The sequence below is a fragment of the Schistocerca cancellata genome, chromosome 7 (assembly GCF_023864275.1).
Source record: "Schistocerca cancellata isolate TAMUIC-IGC-003103 chromosome 7, iqSchCanc2.1, whole genome shotgun sequence".
In the NCBI taxonomy this organism is placed as follows: Eukaryota; Metazoa; Arthropoda; class Insecta; order Orthoptera; family Acrididae; genus Schistocerca; species Schistocerca cancellata.
In genome coordinates, this window is record NC_064632.1 from 333,896,095 (window position 1) to 333,917,012 (window position 20,918).

At 43.3% G+C, this 20,918-nt stretch overlaps 1 protein-coding gene across 2 annotated transcripts in view; it reads right to left on the reverse strand.

The window, feature by feature from the left end:
- LOC126091972 (inactive dipeptidyl peptidase 10-like) overlaps positions 1 to 20,918 on the reverse strand; it is a 1,178,675-nt gene that overhangs the window by 568,333 nt on the left and 589,424 nt on the right. For both annotated transcript variants that reach the window (XM_049907324.1, XM_049907325.1), the window contains exon 3: positions 16,080 to 16,174. In XM_049907324.1, the coding sequence (XP_049763281.1) occupies positions 16,080 to 16,174 (95 nt within the window). The remainder of the gene's footprint in view (positions 1 to 16,079; positions 16,175 to 20,918) is intronic.

Consider the following 20,918-nt stretch of genomic DNA (forward strand, 5'->3'; position numbering starts at 1 on the left):
GGCTTCGCCTGAGTGGTTATATCAACTCATAGAATCAAAGGTTCTGGGCAGCGGAGAATCCGCATAACTCCCACTATTGTTCTTGATCTATATTAACGACATGGGAGACAATCTGGGTAACCATCTTAGATTGTTTCCAAATGATGCTGTCACTTACTGTCTTGTAAAGTCATCAGATGATCAAAACGACTTGCAAAATGATTTAGATAAGATATCTGTAAGGTACAAAAAGTGGCAATTGACCCTGAATAAGGAAAAGTGTGAAGTTATTCACATGAGTACTAAAAGAAATGAGCTAAATTTCGATTAAACGATAAGTCACGCAAATCCGAAGGCTGCAAATTCAGCTAAATACTTAGGGATTACAATTACAAATAACCTAAATTTGAACGATCACATAGATAATATTGTGGCTAGAGCAAACCAAAGAGTGCGATTCATTGGCAGAACACTTAGAAGGTGCAACAGGTCTACTAAAGACACTGCTTACGCCACGCTTGTCCGCCCTATTCTGGAGTATTGCTGTGCAGTGTGGGATCCGCATCAGGTGGGACTGACGGATGACATATAAAAAGTACAAAGAAGGGCAGCTCGTTTTGTATTATCGCGAAATAGGGGAGATAGTGTCACAGACATGATACGTGAATTGGAATGGCAATCATTAAAACAAATGCATTTTTCGTTGCGACGGATCTTCTCATGAAATTTCGATCACAAGTTTTCTCCTCCGATTGCGAAAACATTCTGTTGGCACCCACCTACATAGGGAGAAATGATCATCACGATAAAATAAGAGAAATCAGGGCTCGCACAAAAAAGTTTAAGTGCTCGTTTTTCCCGCGTGCCGTTCGAGAGTGGAGTGGTAGAGAGACAGCTTCAAGGTGGTTCATTGAATCCTCTGCCAGGCACTTTACTGTGAACAGCAGAGTAATAACATAAATGTAAAGGTAGAACACGATTGCAGGATTAAAAGTTTAGGGTTTGGTGTTCAGTGTCTGCATGCCGCATTACTGACCCCATTTTCTTTCATCAGACACTGACTACGGCGCGTTTCATTGCCAACATTTTGAAATCATTTCTGGTGGCATTAACGGTGGAGGAAGAGACCTACAGTTACTTCCAACATGATGGAGCAACTTTCCATATAGCCGGCCGAACCTTGGAGCACATTCTTACGACCTGACAGAGTTGTTAGCAGAGATCAGTCTGATCGAGGTCCTAGCTGGCCACCCATGTCATCTTATCTGTCAGTATGCAATTAGTTTGCGTGGGGAGCCCTCAAGTCTAAGGTGTGTCGCAACAATCCTAATACTCTTCAAAAACTGCAGGAGAACATTTCGGATTAGACTGTAGCAATTCTAGCAGTCCAGCTTCGACCCGCCTTCAGGAATTTGCTGATCAGGGCCCAGAAGTGCCCAGAGATGAATTGCGATCACTTTCAACATCTGCTATAGTCAGTTAAGTGCTCTATTTCGTTTGTTCTGCTGTTTTTCTTTGTATCCTGGAACTCTATTGTCCGGGCCACTTTTATTTTCCCCACTCTGTATAACAGATACTGATTAATCCTAAGTGCACCCAGGGGCATTTTTCATGAAATCTCAAAAAAATTTTCCCGATCATCACGGTTGTACTTGCTACTGAATGTGCCAGATAACTCTGCCTTCTCGAAGCTTCCTGTAGCGTTGTACCTTCCATTAGCTATAGTTTTTTGATTTGCGTACACTTCAATCGGTAAAAACAGAACCTTTTCCACTTCGTTGTCCGCGTGTCTGCCTATCTGTCTGACTGTTAACATCCCTTTTTCTCAAGAACGAGTTGAGGTATCAAATTGAAATTTGTGTCACATGCTAACGATTACGGTTCCTCCACTATGGAAAACATTTAAGGTTTCAAAACAGTGCAATCAAAAGATACGGCTATTTTCTGATACTCGGAAAATTATTCATCAAAGCCGCTAAGGGTACTTCCCGTTGACCCAAAATCATGACATTTGGCAAGAAACAAGTTTTCACAGTACAAGTCAAGAAAAACATCCGAAAATTTTAATTTGTAATTATATCACATGTACTTGCGATTACAGACTTACATTGCATTAGTAATCTACCAGAATCTCAGGAACTACTGCAGGGATTATGTTATGAGACCAAGACGCTGCTGTGTTCGATTATATTTTTTATTGCGGTATTACAACTATTACAATACAGTATTGCAATAGCAGCGTCTTGGTCTCATAGCAGAATATGTAACGTCTTTATATGACATAAACTGCGCAATGGGCCCAGATGAACACAAACTGTAGAGATTTTGATTTGGTTTTCAGTAATATGTTGAGTGATAAACGAGGAAAGTTTGCGTTAGTAATTTACAAATATTTCATGCTAACTGGCTGAGCTAAGTGAAATCTCTTTTCGCTGTGAATCTGTGTACCTTTGCCGCCTAATAGTAACAGGCACAACGCCGCCCGACTACGGCGCCATATTGGCACTAGCATCACTGGTTATAACGAACTGCTCATTCTACATACAAACATTCTCTGGCACTCTATGCCTACGACTCGACAACACCTGTAATGTTTCAAAGCAAAATAATAATGGTAATTGATGCAGGATTGGACTTCCGTTATCTGGGATGAGATACTGGTATCCTACAAAAAAACGTCCGTTGAAGCATTCCACATAACAGATCAACATCTGCGTAACGACAAGTCTCTTCTTTGGAGACTTCCATAAAATTACACCATTAATCGCAGCAGGGGTGAGAGCAGACGGAATCAATGCATCTGCAACTGCCAGTTAGCGTAGCATGTCAATGTAACTCCAAATTTCACAAAATAAGTGAAAGATAAGAATAGTAAATGTCAAATTTGACAAAAAATTTAAATTCAAAATTAAAACATTCTTGAAAGTCAGGTAGTTACTTGTTGGACCTTCAATGCATTTTTCAATAGGGTGCAGACGTAAACGCTAGCCTACGGTGTCAGTCATTTTGTTACCACAACTTTTCTGCATTCACATTAGCTGGCTTTGCCAATTCACAATCAGACTGTCGCCTTCCAGCCTAACATAAACCTCAGTCTGAGCTACAGTTCCGTCTGTCACCACACCCAAGATTTCAGTGGGAGTACAGTAAGCAACTTTAACCCGAAAGCCTTGGAATTACTGTCAGTATAGATACCAATAGCAGGCAAAACTCGTCGATGTACTCGACTCCTGGGGTGGATAAACCATCTACATAGATCAAGTTTGTGCAGAAGCCTCGGAGTGCGAGTCCTACTTGCTCTTGTCTCTTTTCTCTTCTCACCTGTTACCAGACAATGATAAAAACTGCTGAAAGGTGAAAACTCACAATATTTTCACGTATCTGAACCTTACCCGCCTAAAAAAATAATACTTAGAGACTTCAGAAAGTAATTTACACATGTCGTCCCAAGCTAAGATCATTCTGCAGCAATAGTGGCGCACTGTCTGAATGGTATTGTACCTAGTAACACTATCAGACTTCCGCATATAGCCAGCTCTATAGTGAAAAATCAATATATTTCCTTAATCCATTGTCAAAAGAGATCATTCAGTTTTTATGTGCTGCAATCTTTTTTGAAATTACAAAAAGTACTCTGGAAAATTAAGTTGTTTCCAAGTGTAAAGACATGTTCCAAGGCAAAATATTGTAATATATGGAGGAAAAAAATATTATTTTGAAATTTAAAAAGCATTGCATTCGAGAAAACCTTATCATTTTGAAATAGAAGCTACTGGAAATGGAAACAAATCTCCATATTCAAGAGAAGTAAAATTGTCAAGACATTACCGAAACTTATTGAATTTTCAAATATCTCACGTTCCATGGTAAAAGAGCTTCTGTTTCCAGGTACAAGACAGTACACGACCGGTGAAGTATGGCTCTTCCGACCACACTGTTCCTTGAGTCATCACACTTTTGACTCGTTTGACGTCAATCTTTTTATGCCAGAGTAGCACTTGCAACCTACGCTCTCAATTATTTGCTGGGTATCCCAATATCTGTCATCCTTTACAGTTTTTACTCTCTACCCCTGCAGCTCCCTCTGTTACAGTGGTAGTTACTCCCTGCTGTCTTAATTTGTGTCTAACAAACACTGATCAACCAGAACATTATGACTACCGACCTAATAACAATATAAACCCGTAGAAGCGATAGCAGCGTCATATGGCGAGGAATGTATCCGCCCCGATAGCTGAGTGGTCAGCGTGATGGATTGGCGTCGTACGAGCCCGGGTTCGATTTCCGGCTGTGTCGGAGATTTTCTCCGCTCAGGGACTGGGTGTTGTGTTGTCTTCATCATCATTTCATCCCCATCCGGCGCGCAGGTCGCCCAATGTGGTATCGAATGTAATAAGACCTTCACGGAGGGGCCTCCCGGCCAATGACGCCAAACGCTCATTTCCATGGCGAGGAATGTCTGCTAGTCAGACACACGCACGGTACATGCAGTATCAGTGAGTGTGCTGTCCATATGTAGAATGGGGAAGGTGCGCGATCTGTCTGTCTCTACTGAGGGCATTGTGATGTCTTGGAGGCTCAGTACGAGCATTTCGGAAACTGCACGACTTGTCAGGTGTTCGAGGAATGCTGTGGAGAAAGTCTTCAACATGTAGCGAAACCAAGGTGAAACCACGTCCAGATGTCGTGGGGTTGGGCTACCACCGGTCATTACAGAGGTCGGACGCCGTAGGCTAGGTAGACTGGTAAAATAGGACAGGCGGTTAACTGTGGTGGTACTAACATCAGACTTTAAAGCTGGGCAGACTACATATGTGTCTGGACACACAGTGCATCTAACACTCCTAACGACCCATGAATGTGCCAATGTTAACATCACGACATCGATAATTACAACTGAAATGGGCACGTGATCATCAGTACTGGACGATGGCGCAGCGGCAGAGCGTTGCATGGTCTGATGAAACCCGATACATTCTTCACCATACTGATGGGAGGGTGCGAATCCGTCGCTTCCAGGGGAACAGCTTCTTGACACCTGTACTAGGGGCGGAGACAAGCTGGCGGCGACTCCGTTAGGCTCTGGGGAGCATTCACGTGGGCACCCTTGGGTCCAGTGGAGCTCGTACAAGGCACCATGACTGCTAAGGAGTATCGTACGCTGGTTGCAGACCACATCCACCTCTTCACAGTGATCACGTCTCCCGAAGGCAGTGTTATTTTTCAACATAATAATGCGCCATGTCACAAGGCCAGGAGTGTGATGGAGTGGTTCGAGGAACACAGTGGCGAGTTCCAATTGGTATGTTAGCCACCACCTCGCCAGACCTGAAGCGATCGAACACATCTGGGATGTGATGGAACGTGGCGTCAGAGCTCTTCGTCCCCTCCCCCCTCCCCTCGAAATTTAGGGGAATTAGATAATTTGTGTTTGCGTATGTGGTGCCAGCTCCCTCCAGCGACCTACGCCTCACTGCTTCCACGCCACGACGCGTGCCGAAGGTGGACATACTAGCTGTTAGGTACGTGGTCATGATGTTCTGGCTGATCAGTGTGCAAAACTATAAAACAGTTGTATTACTATTTGAATCCACATTTTGCAGTAGAAATGTGAGATTAATCAGAAGTCTACAAAATGCCTACTTTGACCAGTAGGTAGGGCAAAATGGTCGTAGACAAAGGAAAGGAAAAATAAGACTCCAATAAAGTGGAATCTAGTTTTATGAAGCTTATATTTGGCTGTCTCTTCCCAAACTGTGTGACCCAAGCCTTCCTGTTCTTTCTCTTTGTTGAATTGATGTGGAAGATTTTTTCCGTCCAGCAAGCTCAAATGCTGATATGATTAACGTGTCCTTCCTTCTGCTTTTGGCTGAATACACATCTCAAGTTCCCAAGAATTTTTTATTTTCGGTAGCGTCACGATTTCTTTAAGAGCTCTTCTTTTAACTGTGTTTCTTGAGAAACTGAATAGTGTGAATGTTGTAAGGAATGGCATCTTTTCTTTCCATACAGGATCCAACGCCTGTTGCACACCTTGAGAATCTTATGATCGTTCTAAAAAATGGTTCAAATGGCTCTGAGCACTATGGGACTTAACTTCTGTCTCTTTCCCGCCTTTCGCGGGAAAGTGCTCTACCATCTTTTTTTTTTTTTTTTGGTTGATCATTGGGTTTGGTCATCGCGGACGTCCCATGACATCAAAGTTCATTTGTTGATCCTTCCACTCAGTTTTTTATTACAGAGGCCAACCAGCTCTCTGACCGAACACGCTGAGCTACTGTGCCGCCAACCTTCCAAAATTTACAGAACCTCTCCTGCGAACCTTGCAGAACTAGCACTCCTGAAAGAAATTGCGGAGACATGGCTTAGCCGCAGCCTGGGGGATGTTTCCAGAATGCGATTTGCACTCTGCAGCGGAGTGTGCGCTGATATGAAACTTTCCGGCAGATTAAAACTGTACAGTTTTCATCTGCCAGGGAGTTTCATATCAGCGCACACTCCGCGAAAGGCAAAGGTCCCGAGTTCGAGTCTCGGTCCGACACACAGTTTTAATCTGTCAGGAAGTTTTACATGATAGATGTTTGAGAGTTGGAAAGGTCTCTGGAACCATACAGTTTCATTTGAATGTATTACCTAGTGTCAGTAGATGTAGCAAAACGAAGCAAATCGGACTCTCTCGATAAAAAGTAAGAGAACACATTGTACACTGAGTTTAATAAAGAAATATGTTGAAACAACGTACATAAGAAAATAAATCTCTTCGATGAAATGAGTCGGCTACTAATTTTCAGGTTCATAACACATCTTCACCGGTGAACCGACGTCGCGTGGCCCATATTTGTCGGAAGATTGGTTTGATACAGTTTCCACAGTATTCTGTCCTGCACAGGCCTCTTCATCTCCTGCAATCTCCATCCATTTGAACCTACTTAATTTATTCGTGCCTCCGTCTCTCTCTACAATTTGACGTTAGACATTTTTCTCCATTACGAAACTGACAGCTCCTTGATGCTTGAGGATGTGTCCTATCAACTGATCCCTTCTTTAGTCTAGCTGTGCCTTGAATATTTTTCCCAATTCCATTCAATACCTCGTAATTGCTTATGAGATTTAAAATGATGACCTGCGGAAATATTGTAAATTTGATAGGGAGGTACACTAACAAACTCCGACATAGGAAAGTGGTAGGAGCTATTGGACACGGGTGTAAAAGGAACAGAAAATCGCGTGAGACCTAGAAAACGTGGAAATGCACTACTGAGGAGAAATTACGTATGGAACGGGAAAATTGGACACATTTGCGAAACCAAAAGTAACTGAAATTTTTTTTTTTACGCAAAATGCCTGAATCCCTAAGAAGTGACGAAAGTTTATTGTGATTGTGGTATCTCTCACGATAACAAATTCAAATTTACCTGCAGGAAACGAGTTCGTATTCTCTATAATGCTAAGTGTACAGCACATTTGTATATCTGGTATCTGTTCTTTCGAACACATCGGAAAGAACGGACACCGTTTTGATCATGCAGCCATTACGAATCAAAACACAGAGGAATGAAAGACATTAGATGCCAGTGGGCATTGATTTATATCAGTAGTGCAGTATGAAAATTGTACGGGACTGAGATTCGAACACTGGTCTCCTGCTTACTCGGCAGATGCGTTGATCACTGCACCATATGGACGTAGTCGCGTGGATTACCCTGGCACGCCTCCCGTCAGACCCAAATACTCAACCTGTGCCACAAACTACTGATCTACTGTAACTCTTCATGCTTTCCCGGCGATATGTTGACATCTTGATATTCGGGAATCCAGCCGGATGTCCGCGTCATTCTCGCACGATATTTCAACAGCTTGCCTCGCTGTCTTCTTAAAGTGCTACCTGAGACTGGTCCTTAGGTCGATCGAGACCAGCATTTATGCCTGGATGGATCTGGGCGTTCCCTAATCGGTCCGCGCCGAGTCGAGTGTTCCATCTGTGTTCCGCGCCCGCCAGACTCAGCTTCAATGGACCCCTCCAGTCGCGGATGTTCCGACTGTCGTCCGCGCCCGTTTTGGCCGTCCTCAACGGTTGTGGTCGTCATCTGAGGTGTGTCAGACTCGATCTGAGATGTTGGTACTCTGTCTCCTGACTGTTGCTATGATTTCCACTTCTGTTTCGTGCTGGGCGCTCCATAATCGGTCCGCGCCGCGTCGCGTGTTCCGTCCGCGGTCCGCGCCCGCCAGAAGCGGCTACATTGGCCCTCTCTGGCCGCCGGTGTTCCGCCCGCCGATGAGTCGAGTTCATGATCTGGCGTGTGTCAAATCTGGTCTCTATTGTCCGACACTTGTCTTGCGGCTGTTCTCTCGGTCTCCACTTCTATATCTTGTAGAATCCCGAAGTGTCCTGCGTTGAGTTCACAAGCGCTGGATTCCAGGCAGTGCTGATTTGGTATCCCGAGTCACGGTTGACTTGATTGTCTGTGACCTTAATCTCAACGACTTATTTAATGGCACTGTCCCAAAATCTTGAGGTCTGTGTCACAATCTTGGTGTCACTGTAATCCATTGAATGACCAACTTCCAGGCAATGCTCTGCTATGGCTGATTTAGTTGCCTGTCTGAGTCTGGTGTGTCTCTGGTGTTCTTCACACCTGATGTCCAGAGTTCTGGTGGTCTGGCCAATGTATGACATCCCACACTGGCATGGTATGTTGTAAATACCTGGCTTGCGTAGCCCCAGGTCATCTTTTACATTCTCCTGCATAGCCCCAATTTTGGTGGGTGGGCAAAATATGCTCTTGATTTCATATGTCTGGATTTTGGCAGAGATAGGTCCGGCTTATGGTAGGTACGCCATCTTCTTTACTCTTCTGGTTCTTCTTCTGGATCGTTTGGCTGATTAGCAGGTTGAACTGCGTTCTAGATATCTCTAGAGGAGTACCCATTCCTGCTGAACACTGATCGTAAGTGTTCTACAGGATCTGACAGAGTTTGTGCTCTGTGGATCAGTGTTTTGAGCACTCCATTCTTCTGTCCCGGATGGTGGCAAATGCTGGCTTGTAGGTATAAGTCAGTGTGCGTAGGTTTGCGGTACGCACTGTGTCCAAATGTGCCATCTGCCTTTCTCTTCACTAGAACATCCAACTGGACTCGATCGACCCAAGGACCAGTCTCAGGTAGCACCTGAAGAAGACAGAGAGGCACGCTGTTGAAATATCGTGCGAGAACGACGCGAACATCCGGCTGGATTGCCGAATATCCAAGATGTCTACTGATGCACTGCCGCTGCGCACTAGCCGATTACTCGCGGCGTCTCGCCGATACCCGTTAAGAGTTTGAGACTGGTGTACATCTGCACTGCGGGAATCACTGGCCGTCATCTCCTGAATTATGTTAATATGGCGACTGTTCTTTCGGAGATGTCCGGAGGAGACCCGGGTTCGAATCCCGGTCTGACATATTTACAGCCTGCCTCACTGGTACAAATCAATACCCTCTGGCAGCTAATATCTTTAATTCCTTTGGATCTTGATTTATACATTTGTTTGAGAAGAAAATACATAAGGCGACTGTGGTGTTGTTTGTCACCTAGCCGCCGCGGGATAGCCACACAGCGACCGATGGTCGCCAAACGATGACCGCTACAATATCAAACTCTCCATGGCTGGAGCCTGCACCACCGCTCTCATTACATTTTTGCTACACTAGTTCGATGGTTGTCTCCACAGGCGCCGTGATCGAGGTGAACGGCGGCTGGAAAAGTGCAGGCTTATGGGAGTAGTATGACGCTAGGGGAGGCATTCTCGTGCATTTCTATGGAACTTGTGCTAGCAATCGAAGACACGCTGACAGCTGCAAACCACCTGCGTCCCTTCATGCTTAATGCCCCCCCCCCCCCCCCCCCCGACGGCGACGTCTTGTTTCAGCAGTATAACTCCCCGTATCTCGGAGCCAGAAGCGCGTTGCAGTGTTACAGTGATCTGAGGAGCAAGTTGATATCTCGTCCAACAGCTTCGCCTGATGTAAATCCTATGGAACCTATTTGGGTCGCTATTGCACACAATCACCACGTACTCGAATGAGCGGCCCGTTATTAATGCGAGTTACATGACCTGTGCGTTGCATAGACATCTAACGCCGTGTACATAAACCTATCAACAAACTGTCCGATTCCTGATACGCAGAATCAGTGATGTAATTAGTTCCAAAAGTGGACAAACAAGATATAAAGCAGTTGTTCACAATATTTTGGCTCTTCAGTGTCTTAGTGTGTATTGTGTATTGAGTGGTGGCCAATACACCACAGGAACTGTCTCTAAGTCAAACTATTTAGCCACAGGCCCAGCAACGTCAACTTATCTCAGGAATGACGCAATTTCTGCAGTTCTAAACAAATTTAACGGCGTCACTTGCAGCACCCCAAGCAGGGCCACAACAAGCAATGACTGTCCTCCGCAGTTCTGGGCACTCGACGTACAGCAGGAAGTCAGGTCTGAATACAGTGCTCAGCTTGGCGCCTGCTTCGCTGCACATCTTACACTGACAAGTAAAACATTATGATCACCTGCTTAATAACTTGTTGGTCCATCTTAGGAACGCAATACGTCACTGATTCTATCATGGATTCGACAGTTTGTTGATAGGTTCCTGGAGCTATGTCGCACCAGGTATACACGCAAAAGTCACGTACTTTCCTAAAACAGCGCACCGCTGTTTACGCGGTGATAACGCTGGATACTGACTCAAATTGGTTGCATTGGATTCATATCAAGCGAGTTCCGTGGCCATGTCATCAACATGACTATGATGCTCCTCAAACCACTTTAGCACGGTTCTGGCTTTGACACACGGAAGATGAAATCGTCCGCAGGGAAGATACAAAGCTTGAAGGGACGCATGTGGTTCGCAGCTGTCTGCGTGCCTTGCAGGTCCCACGCAAGCGCAGGAGATTGTCTCCCATCGCATAATATTGCTTCCCGCATCCCGAGTCCGTGGCGCGTTGCATGTTTCGAGCAGCCATTCATCTCGATGACGGCCTATGTGGAGACGACCAGCGACCTTGTGTAGCAAAAATGTGATTCACCCGGAGAGCTGCCACGTTTACATTGATCATCGGTCGAATACCGATGGTCCGGTGACCACTGCAATCTTAATTGATGATGTCATTGGGCCAAAATGTGAAGAGGCAGAGGTGGTATGTCGCGGAGATGTTCAACAACGTTCAATGAACGGTGTACTTCGACACACTTGTGCGTGCACCAGCATTGTGCTCTTTTGGCAGAGATGCCACAGATCGCCATATATCCGCTTTACAGAGGAGTCAAGCCTCCGAACCCCACGTTCTGTGAAGAGTCGTGGACAACCAACCACATACCAAAATTAAATGTGTGTGAAATCTTATGCGACTTAACTGCTAAGGTCATCAGTCCCTAAGCTTACACACTACTTAACCGAAATTATCCTAAGGACAAACACACACAGCCATGCCTGAGGGAGGACTCGAACCTCCGCCGGGACCAGCCGCACAGTCCATGACTGCAGCGCCATAGACCGCTCGGCTAATCCCGCGCGGCCCAACCACTTACCGCCCAGTGGTAGTTTCACTGCCGTTCCACCACTTTCAATAGATGGTACTGTAGCACGTGAACATTCGACCAGGTATGCTGTTTTCGAGATACTCATTCACAGGCTTTCGGCAACAATAATATCACCTTTCTCAAAGTCGCTTACGTCAGTAGATTCCCCCATTTGCGGCCTGTGTTGTCGCTAAAATGATTCCCCATCCGTCTCTGATCTCCTTATTTACTTTCCTTGCCATGTCACGTTCCCACAATACCACCAGGCGATATCCAACCTCGCGCTGAACAGTGGTCAAGTTTTGACTTATCAGTGTGTTCAGAGTACGGACAGGAAACACATTTGTTGGCAACAGTAGGCATCGCACTATACAGGCATATAAAATTTTTGCCGATACCTACCCCAAGAATCTAGTGTTTGATGATTTGATTACTGTGTTAGATAAATAGCTTGATGAACAATCTGACGTTGCTTCTACTTATTACAAGATTTTCTGCTTGCTAATCAACCTCATCAGACTTCCAAACAGTGGACAGCTGATTTACAAGGCCTGACCAGGCATTGCACATTTAAGTCTGAATGTCGTGCATGCTACAATTGACGTCCAGATTCAAGACACTAACACACAGAACGTGTCTGATTCTAGAATCAGGGAACAAATACTAGCTCTGGGAACGGCAAGTGGCTGACGCCACGCATAGCTTGTTCTGACTATCGGCGCCGTCTAGTCTACAGTATTTTTTGTTTATTCAGTGGGTCGGATTTGCCTATTCCGTGCCCGATCACTCCTAAGTGAACGTCAGTTGCGATTTAGCTGTTTCTTTATCTTTCTACCATTCTTTGGTGAAACATGTGCAGGTACGTGCATTTATTATCAGTTCTTTTTCTACAAATTAATTGTTTTTTCATAATTACAGACAAATTTTACTTTTATAGAAATGTCTCAAAACAAGCTTGGGCGTAATAGGAAATTATTCCCGGATGAAGACAAATTCTATGTGTGATTACGTCAGTTTGGCAATACAAGGAAGTGTTGGCAGGTAAAAACTGTAGAGGGTACTCAAAGGTCGAATAAAGTAACGAGGTTGAAATTGATAGAAATTGCGGTAATTTTCAGAGATTGAGAGACTTGCACACGATAATGTGGAGAGCTGCATCAGACTAGTATCCAGCCTTAAGACCACAACAACAATAACAACTGACATATCTGAAAGTTGAATACACACAATGTGATCAAAAGTATACGGACACCTCCAGAAGCATACGTCTTTCATCTTAGGTATATTGTGCTGCCACCTACTGCCAAGTACTCTAAATCAGCCGACTTCAGTAATCATTAGACATTGTGAGAGAGCCGAATGGGGCACTCCGCGGAACTCACGGACTTCAAACGTAGTCATTGACTTGTGTCATGCCTCTGTACGCGAGATTTCTACACTCCTAAACATCCCTAGATCCCATGTTTCCGATGTGATAGTGAAATGGATACCTGAAGGGATACGTACAGCACAAAAATGTACAGGCTGACCTCGACTGTTGACTGACAGAGACCGCCGACAGTTGAAGAGGGTCTTAATGTGTAATAGGCATACATCTATCCATACCATTACACAGGAATTACAAACTGCATCAGGCTCCACTGCAAGTACTATGACACTGAGGTGGGAGGTGAGAATACTTGGATTTCATGGTCGAGTCGCTGCTCATAAGCCACACATCACGCCGGTAAACGCCAAATGACACCTCGCTTGGTGTAAGGAGTGTAAACATTGGACGTTGTGCGGTGTTACGAAGAATCACGGTACACAGTGTGGCGATCCGATGGCAGGGTGTGGGTATGGCGAATGCCCGGTGAACGTCATCTGCCAGCGTATGTTGTGCTAACAGTAAAATTCAGAGCAGTGATGTTATTGTGTTGTCGTGATTTTCATGGAGGGGGCTTGCACTCATTGTAGTTTTGCGTGGCACTACCACATCACATCACAGTCCTACATTTATGTCTTAAGCACCTTCTTGCTTCCCACTGTTGAAGAGCAATTCGAGGATGGCGATTGCATCTTTCAACACGACCGAGCACCTGTTCATAATGCACGGTCTGTGGCGGAGGGGTTACAATGGAGTGGCCTGCACAGAGTCCTGACCTGAAACCTATAGAACACCTCTGGGATGTTTTGGAACGCCGACTTCGTGTCAGGCCTCACCGAGCGACGGTGATACCTCTCCTGAGTGTAGTACTCCGTGAAGAACGAGTTGCCATTCACCAAGAAACCTTCCAGAACATGACTGAACGTATGCCTGCGAGAGTGGAATTTGTCATCAAGGCTAAGGTTGGGCCAACACTATAATGAATTCCATCATTACCGATGGAGAGCGCCACGAAGTTGCCTCATAAGTCATTTTCAGCATAGTGTCCGGATACTTTTGATCACATAGTGTAGATGACGACGACGACGATGACATTTGGTTATGAACTGCGTCGTTATCAGCGCCCGTTCAAATCCCAATGTAACAGTGGTTGTTGTGTCCCCCAGCCCAGTCAGTGTTCATTTGTTCACCAGTGAGCTTGGCGCCAAATTTGAATTTTGTTTACATTTTATCTTTGTGTGTGTGTGTGTGTGTGTGTGTGTGTGTGTGTGTGTGTGTGTGTGTGTGCGTGTGTGCGTGTGCGTGTGTGTGTAGCCTTTTAAGCTATTTATGTTGCCGTTCTTGTAACGTTCCTGTAATGTGTTAAATAGTTTGCCTTTGCACAGTGTAGTGTATTCATTTATGGCCTGTTTTCCTTCTGCTATTGTTTTCTGTATGTGGAAGTTTTCCTCAATCGTCAGTTTGCTGTATAGGCTGTGGTTGGGTTTTAGTATTCTTAAGTCTGTTTCTATTGTAGTTGGGTGGTGGGCTATTAGGTGGTCAGCAAATGTGCTATGGGAGCTGTTGCTTTTTAAAGCTCTGAGATGTTCTGAATATCTGGTTTTGAAGTTTCTGCATGTCTGTCCTATGTATATTGACTAGTAAGTGTTGCATGTGAGTTCATGTATTCCTGGTCTGTTAAATCTATCCGTGAGTGTTTCTTGTATTCTCATTTTTTTCTGTGTTGTGTTCTCTGTCCTGTATCCTATTTGGAGTCCCTGTTTCTTTAATATGTTGCCTATTCTGTGAACAGTTTTGTTATTGTAGGTGAGCATGTGCCATTTCGTTTTGTATGTGTTGTTGCTCTGTTGTCTTGTGTGTGATCATTGTTTATGTTTTGTGTGGTTCTGTGTCGGTCGAGGACTTGTGTGTGTGTGTGTGTGTGTGTGTGTGTGTGTGTGTGTGTGTGTGTGTGCGCGCGCGCGGTATGTTCATATCTGTACTGTTTACATATTTTCTGATTTAATTTGTCTACCATATGGATATCATAACTATTTTTCACCGCTGTTTGTTTTATTTTATTTAGTTCTTGTGTGTAGTTCTGTTTGCTCATGGGCGTTCTGTTTACTCTATGGAGCACGAATTTAAGTTTGCTTGCTTATGTGTCAATGGGTGGTTCGATAGATGGTGAATGGTGATGCTTGTGGTTGTCGGTTTGCTGACTGTTGTGTTTCGCATAACTGGCGGACCTTACTTCCAACAATTTTAACTGCAAACACCGTAAACACATTGAGCTGCAAATCCAAATGGAGACAATATTGTTGTTGAAAAAAATAAAAGTTTTGTTAGATCAGTGTCATTACTTTTCCCACACACCTCGTGTGATAGCAATAAAAACTGGAATGAGGAACTGAACGAATTTCTAGTGTGACTTAAGATTTTCACACATTTACATCTAACCGCGAATAAAATAGAATTGTTGCAAAAAAGCAGCACCAATCACCTCGTTGACTCTATTATTTCTTTGTTTAATACAATGCCTGCAAAATACTTAAATTTTATTTGTTAGATCTTCAAAATGGTTCAAATGGCTCCGAGCACTATGGGACTTAACATCTATGGTCATCAGTCCCCTAGAACTTAGAACTACTTAAACCTAACTAACCTACGGACATCACAAAACACCCAGTCATCACGAGGCAGAGAAAATCTCTGACCCCGCCGGGAATCAAACCCGGGAACCCAGGCGTGGGAAGCGAGAACGCTACCGCACGACCACGAGATGCGGACTGTTAGATCTTCGACTGATTATAATTTATTTTTCGTAGTGTGAAAAAAGGTATGTTTTTATCTAACATTTGGTAGGTGGTAAACATTATTGGGGTGTCTAAACATTTTCGGGCGTAAAATTACGGCGCAATGTGTGGCAACCAATAGTCTAATGCCCGCATCTCGTGGTCGTGCGGTAGCGTTCTCGCTTCCCACTCCCGGGTTCCCGGGTTCGATTCCCGGCGGGGTCAGGGATTTTCTCTGCCTCGTGATGGCTGGGTGTTGTGTGCTGTCCTTAGGTTAGTTAGGTTTAAGTAGTTCTAAGTTCTAGGGACTTATGACCACAGCAGTTGAGTCCCATAGTGCTCAGAGCCATTTGAACCAATAGTCTAATGCATATGGCGCAGCCTAAAGCGCGTACTTACAAAGGTCGAGTTGGTCATGACGACCCTGGTGGTGAGGTTCTCGGCGTTGAGGAGAGAGACGCCGCCAAACTGGTCGCGAAACACCAGCTCGGTCTCTGTAACAGAGTGGAGGAGCACCAGGTGAGACCACGCTCGAAACATTCGTGGCAGTGAGAAGGCTACTGGAGCACAAGGCAAGGCCCTGTGACATAGGCTCGCCTTCTGACTGAGCGAACACAACTTTTTATAATTCTTATGTGCTTCTAAAGTATTTCTAATGAAAGAATCCTGTTTTAAGATAAGTTACATTATTAATTTTCACTGTATGAATTTCTACGCAAACATTTGCTGGCATAGTTGGCGATGCGTTTCAACGTTTGATAGTACTTTTATTGACAAATTAGTTCATAGGCAGGAAGAAAATTACTTAATACATATCACTTGTACATTTTAAAATCTGGCTTACAATGAGAAAACTGGAACAAAATGCAATAAACTAGTAATATGTAATATAGTAATAAAGTAGTAATATGCCTTTGAACACTGTTCAACACGCAAAATATTTTAAATGAAGTGAGCTAAGATTCGTTACTTTCATGCAACCGCGTTCGAAAGTATCGTTAAAATCTGCATTTGGCTCTAATTTTCGAGCTGTAGGCATTATCTGTAATTACGCTTTGTCACTAAATATCGGGTCCAAACGTAAACTGTTGGGAGCACTAAATGAGCAGTTCGTAATTCTCACAATGGGTTATGACTAAACGGTCGGGTACAAGCCGCGCAGATGTTAAGCATCTGTTGACATCGTGAACAGGTGAGAGTCCTCTGATCTTAAGAATTCTTGCAACAATGCATAATGTCTTGAGGCTTCTCAAAGTGTTTTCATGATAATTGTATACTACTTGATAGCAATAGAATTTTAAAAGATACATACACCAACGTGTCGTAAATGTGTTAATAGCGCAAATTACCTCTGCTGTATTTCCTGTGAAGTGACGTTAGTACGGGAAATTCTTCAGTTATGCTTTTACATAAATGCATACTTCTTGTAGTAAGGGAATACCAGTATCCTCTACACGCCCCCCCCCCCCCCTCCCTGAAGTACCTGATTCCTTAAATGACTAAACTCGCTTGTGTAAAACACGTTTACATCATGATTAATACTGTAGTTCTACAACTTGAACGAAGAGCATTTAGTTAGCGGCAAGCGGTCTGACCTATATTAGCGTAAACACGTTTAGAAAAACGTTTGACATTACGCGTAAAGTTTGTTCGAAGTCACTAAGTGCTTTCATTATGAAACACTGGATGAATACAGTCTGGGCAATTTGCCCTTCTTTTTAAGAAAAGTTTTTCACACATCTAAATGAGTATGACGTCATTTGTAATGTTCTTTAAAAAATGAAATAACACACTTTTCGATTACTTTCAATGAATGTCTGATCTGTGGAACGAGTACTGAACTCGAAATGTTGCGTGTTGTAAACGCAAATGGTGTGCTTACTCTGTGTTACTGTTAGCAAAACTTTAGACGACTTGATTGGGCAATGCAGTTCCCAAAACCAATAATATACATTCAGCACCTTAGGCACTGAATCATCTGGCCTTTTCAAAACTGATAACTTTGGTCCTTGTGCACATAACAAATAGATTAAATTGTCTAACCTCTGGTTTAACATGAATTGACGTGTGCTATGGTATTAATAAAAGCAGTTTATTTGACACATTCATACAGTATCAGTTAACGTAATTACCATCAGTTTTCCAAAATTAAATTCTCTACAACCTCTGTTGAAAACTTTGTGGAATTGTCTGGAATAAAAAAAAAAAAAAAACAAATTGGGCCTAGTAGTTAATAAATTAAATATTTTACGAAATTACGTCTTTGTTTCTCTGTATGCTCTGGAAAATACTGCAGATACATGTCTGGCACATGTTTTATTAGATTCACCAAATCAATAAAAAAAAATGGAAATCGTGCTTTACTTTAACCTCGTACAGTTTTTCGATGGCTTCATATTAGCGAAGTTGCTAAATTTCAGGCAAAATATTTTATTACCCGTAACTAAACATTTGCGGACCTGTGTTTATATGAACGTTTTTCTTTAGTTTCACTTGTAGAATAAGATATTAAAATATTTGCGTATCTTCGTGAATCACACTGTATAACAGAAGAATTGGAAGGGTTTAATATGCCTTTGACGAAGACGTTAGTAGAGACGGAGATCTTGACTTGCTAAAGTGTTTTGGAGTTGGCAAAACGCGTGTAACAAAGCACGCGCGATTCTTCGATACCCTCTGAGGAAAAGCAGCCTTCAAGATAAAGCTCGTAGTTTGTCAATCCCCGCGGCTTCTGTTTGTCAGCGTGGATATCTTTTAAATGGTCGCCTTACCGTTCTACCGACTGTAAAGTTTTAATTAACGAAGAAAGAAGTAACGGTGTTTGCCTAAAGGTCATATTAAGTCCGTACCACTGCAGAACGTGCTAACATTCTAAAACGAATTACGCAATGTTATATTAGAACGTAATGTCGACAAGGGGCATCTTGACATTATCTCAACCTGGTTACATCACAATTTCTTTATAGGAATACTATGGAACAATAGTTTATGTAATTTAGTACCTCTTGTTTCCAGCACGTTCGTAACTGCACCACTAACTGGACTATGCTTGTCGGTATAGACTAACCGTTTTGCGTCCATGTGTCCCCACTTCAACGCTTGATCTGCTGCCCAGGTGGAAATAAACATTAATGGCTTGCTCTCCTCATATCACATATGTATTTGGAGACACCTCAGATTTATAAATTGATCCATCATGCTAGAAAGTTTGTAATACCATCACTGAAACACCCTGTATATACACCCGGCGCCTTTAACTTCTTCGCTTTTTAGCATCGTTGGATTACATTTCCAGACATGAGTTACTATTCAAGATGTTATGTATTCATTCCCTCTACAGTTCCTAAAAGTCTGTAACCAGAGTTTTGACACACCCTGTTATCCGAATATTGGCAATATCATTATTTACCGGTTCTTTTCTGCTCCAGCAGCCGAATCAAGGAATAGTATCAATGCTTCAGAAAATTATGGTCTAAATTTAATTGCCTGAGTTGAATCAAAGATTCCCTTTATCAGTTAAACTGGTTACTATGCCGATCATGGATTATTGTTGCCACCAAATTCAGCGAATGCAATTATCTCTGGTTGGCGTATTAAAAATTCTCAAATGTGGAAAGTTATTTTGCGGAATTCTTGATCACTTTAGATACTTCCTGAATAATAAAACTGATTAGTTTTGAGTGATATTCCCTATGGTCTCCAAATATTTCAGTATTCGCCGTTTATAACAAGTTTATATCGAGTATAGATTTAAGTGTCAGGAAGTCATTTCTGAAAGTATTTGTATGGAGTGTAGCCATGTATGGAAGTGAAACATGGACGGTAAACAGTTTGGACAAGAAGAGAATAGAAGCTTTCGAAATGTGGTGCTACAGAAGAGTGCTGAAGATTAGATGGGTAGATCACATAACTAATGAGGAAGTATTGAATAAGATTGGGGAGAAGAGAAGTTTGTGGCACAACTTGACCAGAAGAAGGGATCGGTTGGTAGGACATGTTCTGAGGCATCAAGGGATCACCAATTTAGTATTGTAGAGCAGCGTGGAGGGTAAAAATCGTAGGGGGAGACCAAGAGATGAATACACTAAGCAGATTCAGAAAGATGTAGGTTGCAGTAGGTACTGGGAGATGAAGAAGCTTGCACAGGATAGAGTAGCATGGAGAGCTGCATCAAACCAGTCTCAGGACTGAAGACCACAACAACAACAACAACAACAAGTTTATGTGGTTACCCAGTCATAGATTAAATAGCGATATTTTTAACGTCGAACTGCATTTTAAATGGTTCAAACGGCTCGGAGCACTATGCGACTTAACTTCTGAGGTCATCAGTCACCCAGAACTTAGAACTAATTAAACCCAACTAACCTAAGGACATCACATACATCCATACCCGAGGCAGGATTCGAACCTGCGACCGTAGCGGTCCCTCGGTTCAAGACTGTAGCGCCTAGAACTGCATTTTAAATTGTCCTTCAGGAAAGATCACTCCTGTTCTTGATCGTCAAACACATCTCAATATAAATAAACTCGGTTCAGTATTTTTCAAAACAATTCGTTTCATAAACGCTTTTATCTTCTTTTTCGGATACACAAAACGTTTTATTTCGGATTAGTACGTACGACTACTGCCACGTAAATAATTTAATATACATGTCTGTAAACGTGGCTGTCACAGACGTTCTCTGATACAGATCTCAGTAAATTAAGAACACACATCACTTCATTTTTTTGGTTTTGAAACAGTTTTACGTTGCTTCATTAACATAGGCCACAGTATCAAAGGGGAGCTTCCGGCATCTTCGTCTCGCGCGGGTCCGTCTACTTCCGGCAACGTAAACATTCCGTACAAGATCCCCTCGGCTGCGCTTAGCCCCAGTCCCCCTCATGAAACATAAAAAAGAAACTACACACATTTGCACTTCTCAAAACGAATTAACAGCACTTTAATAAATTCGGGTAGACAGTAACCATACGTCGTTGTTGCGATAACTTATACCGAAAAAAACCATGTATCGTCACGCTGATCGCGAGTTAATGTACTGAGCCAGGTTACGTGTCACCTACAGATAACGGTCTGGGGCTATCCAATTTACGTCATTCCCAAAACTGACATTTTACGTTCAGCCACGTAATAACTTCGGCTTACTGCACAGAATGAGATTACCTTTTCTGCAGGCGTGCAGCTGGTTAGTGGATCGCTTCATAAAACCAATAGTGCGCCGCCAGTAGCGAGTT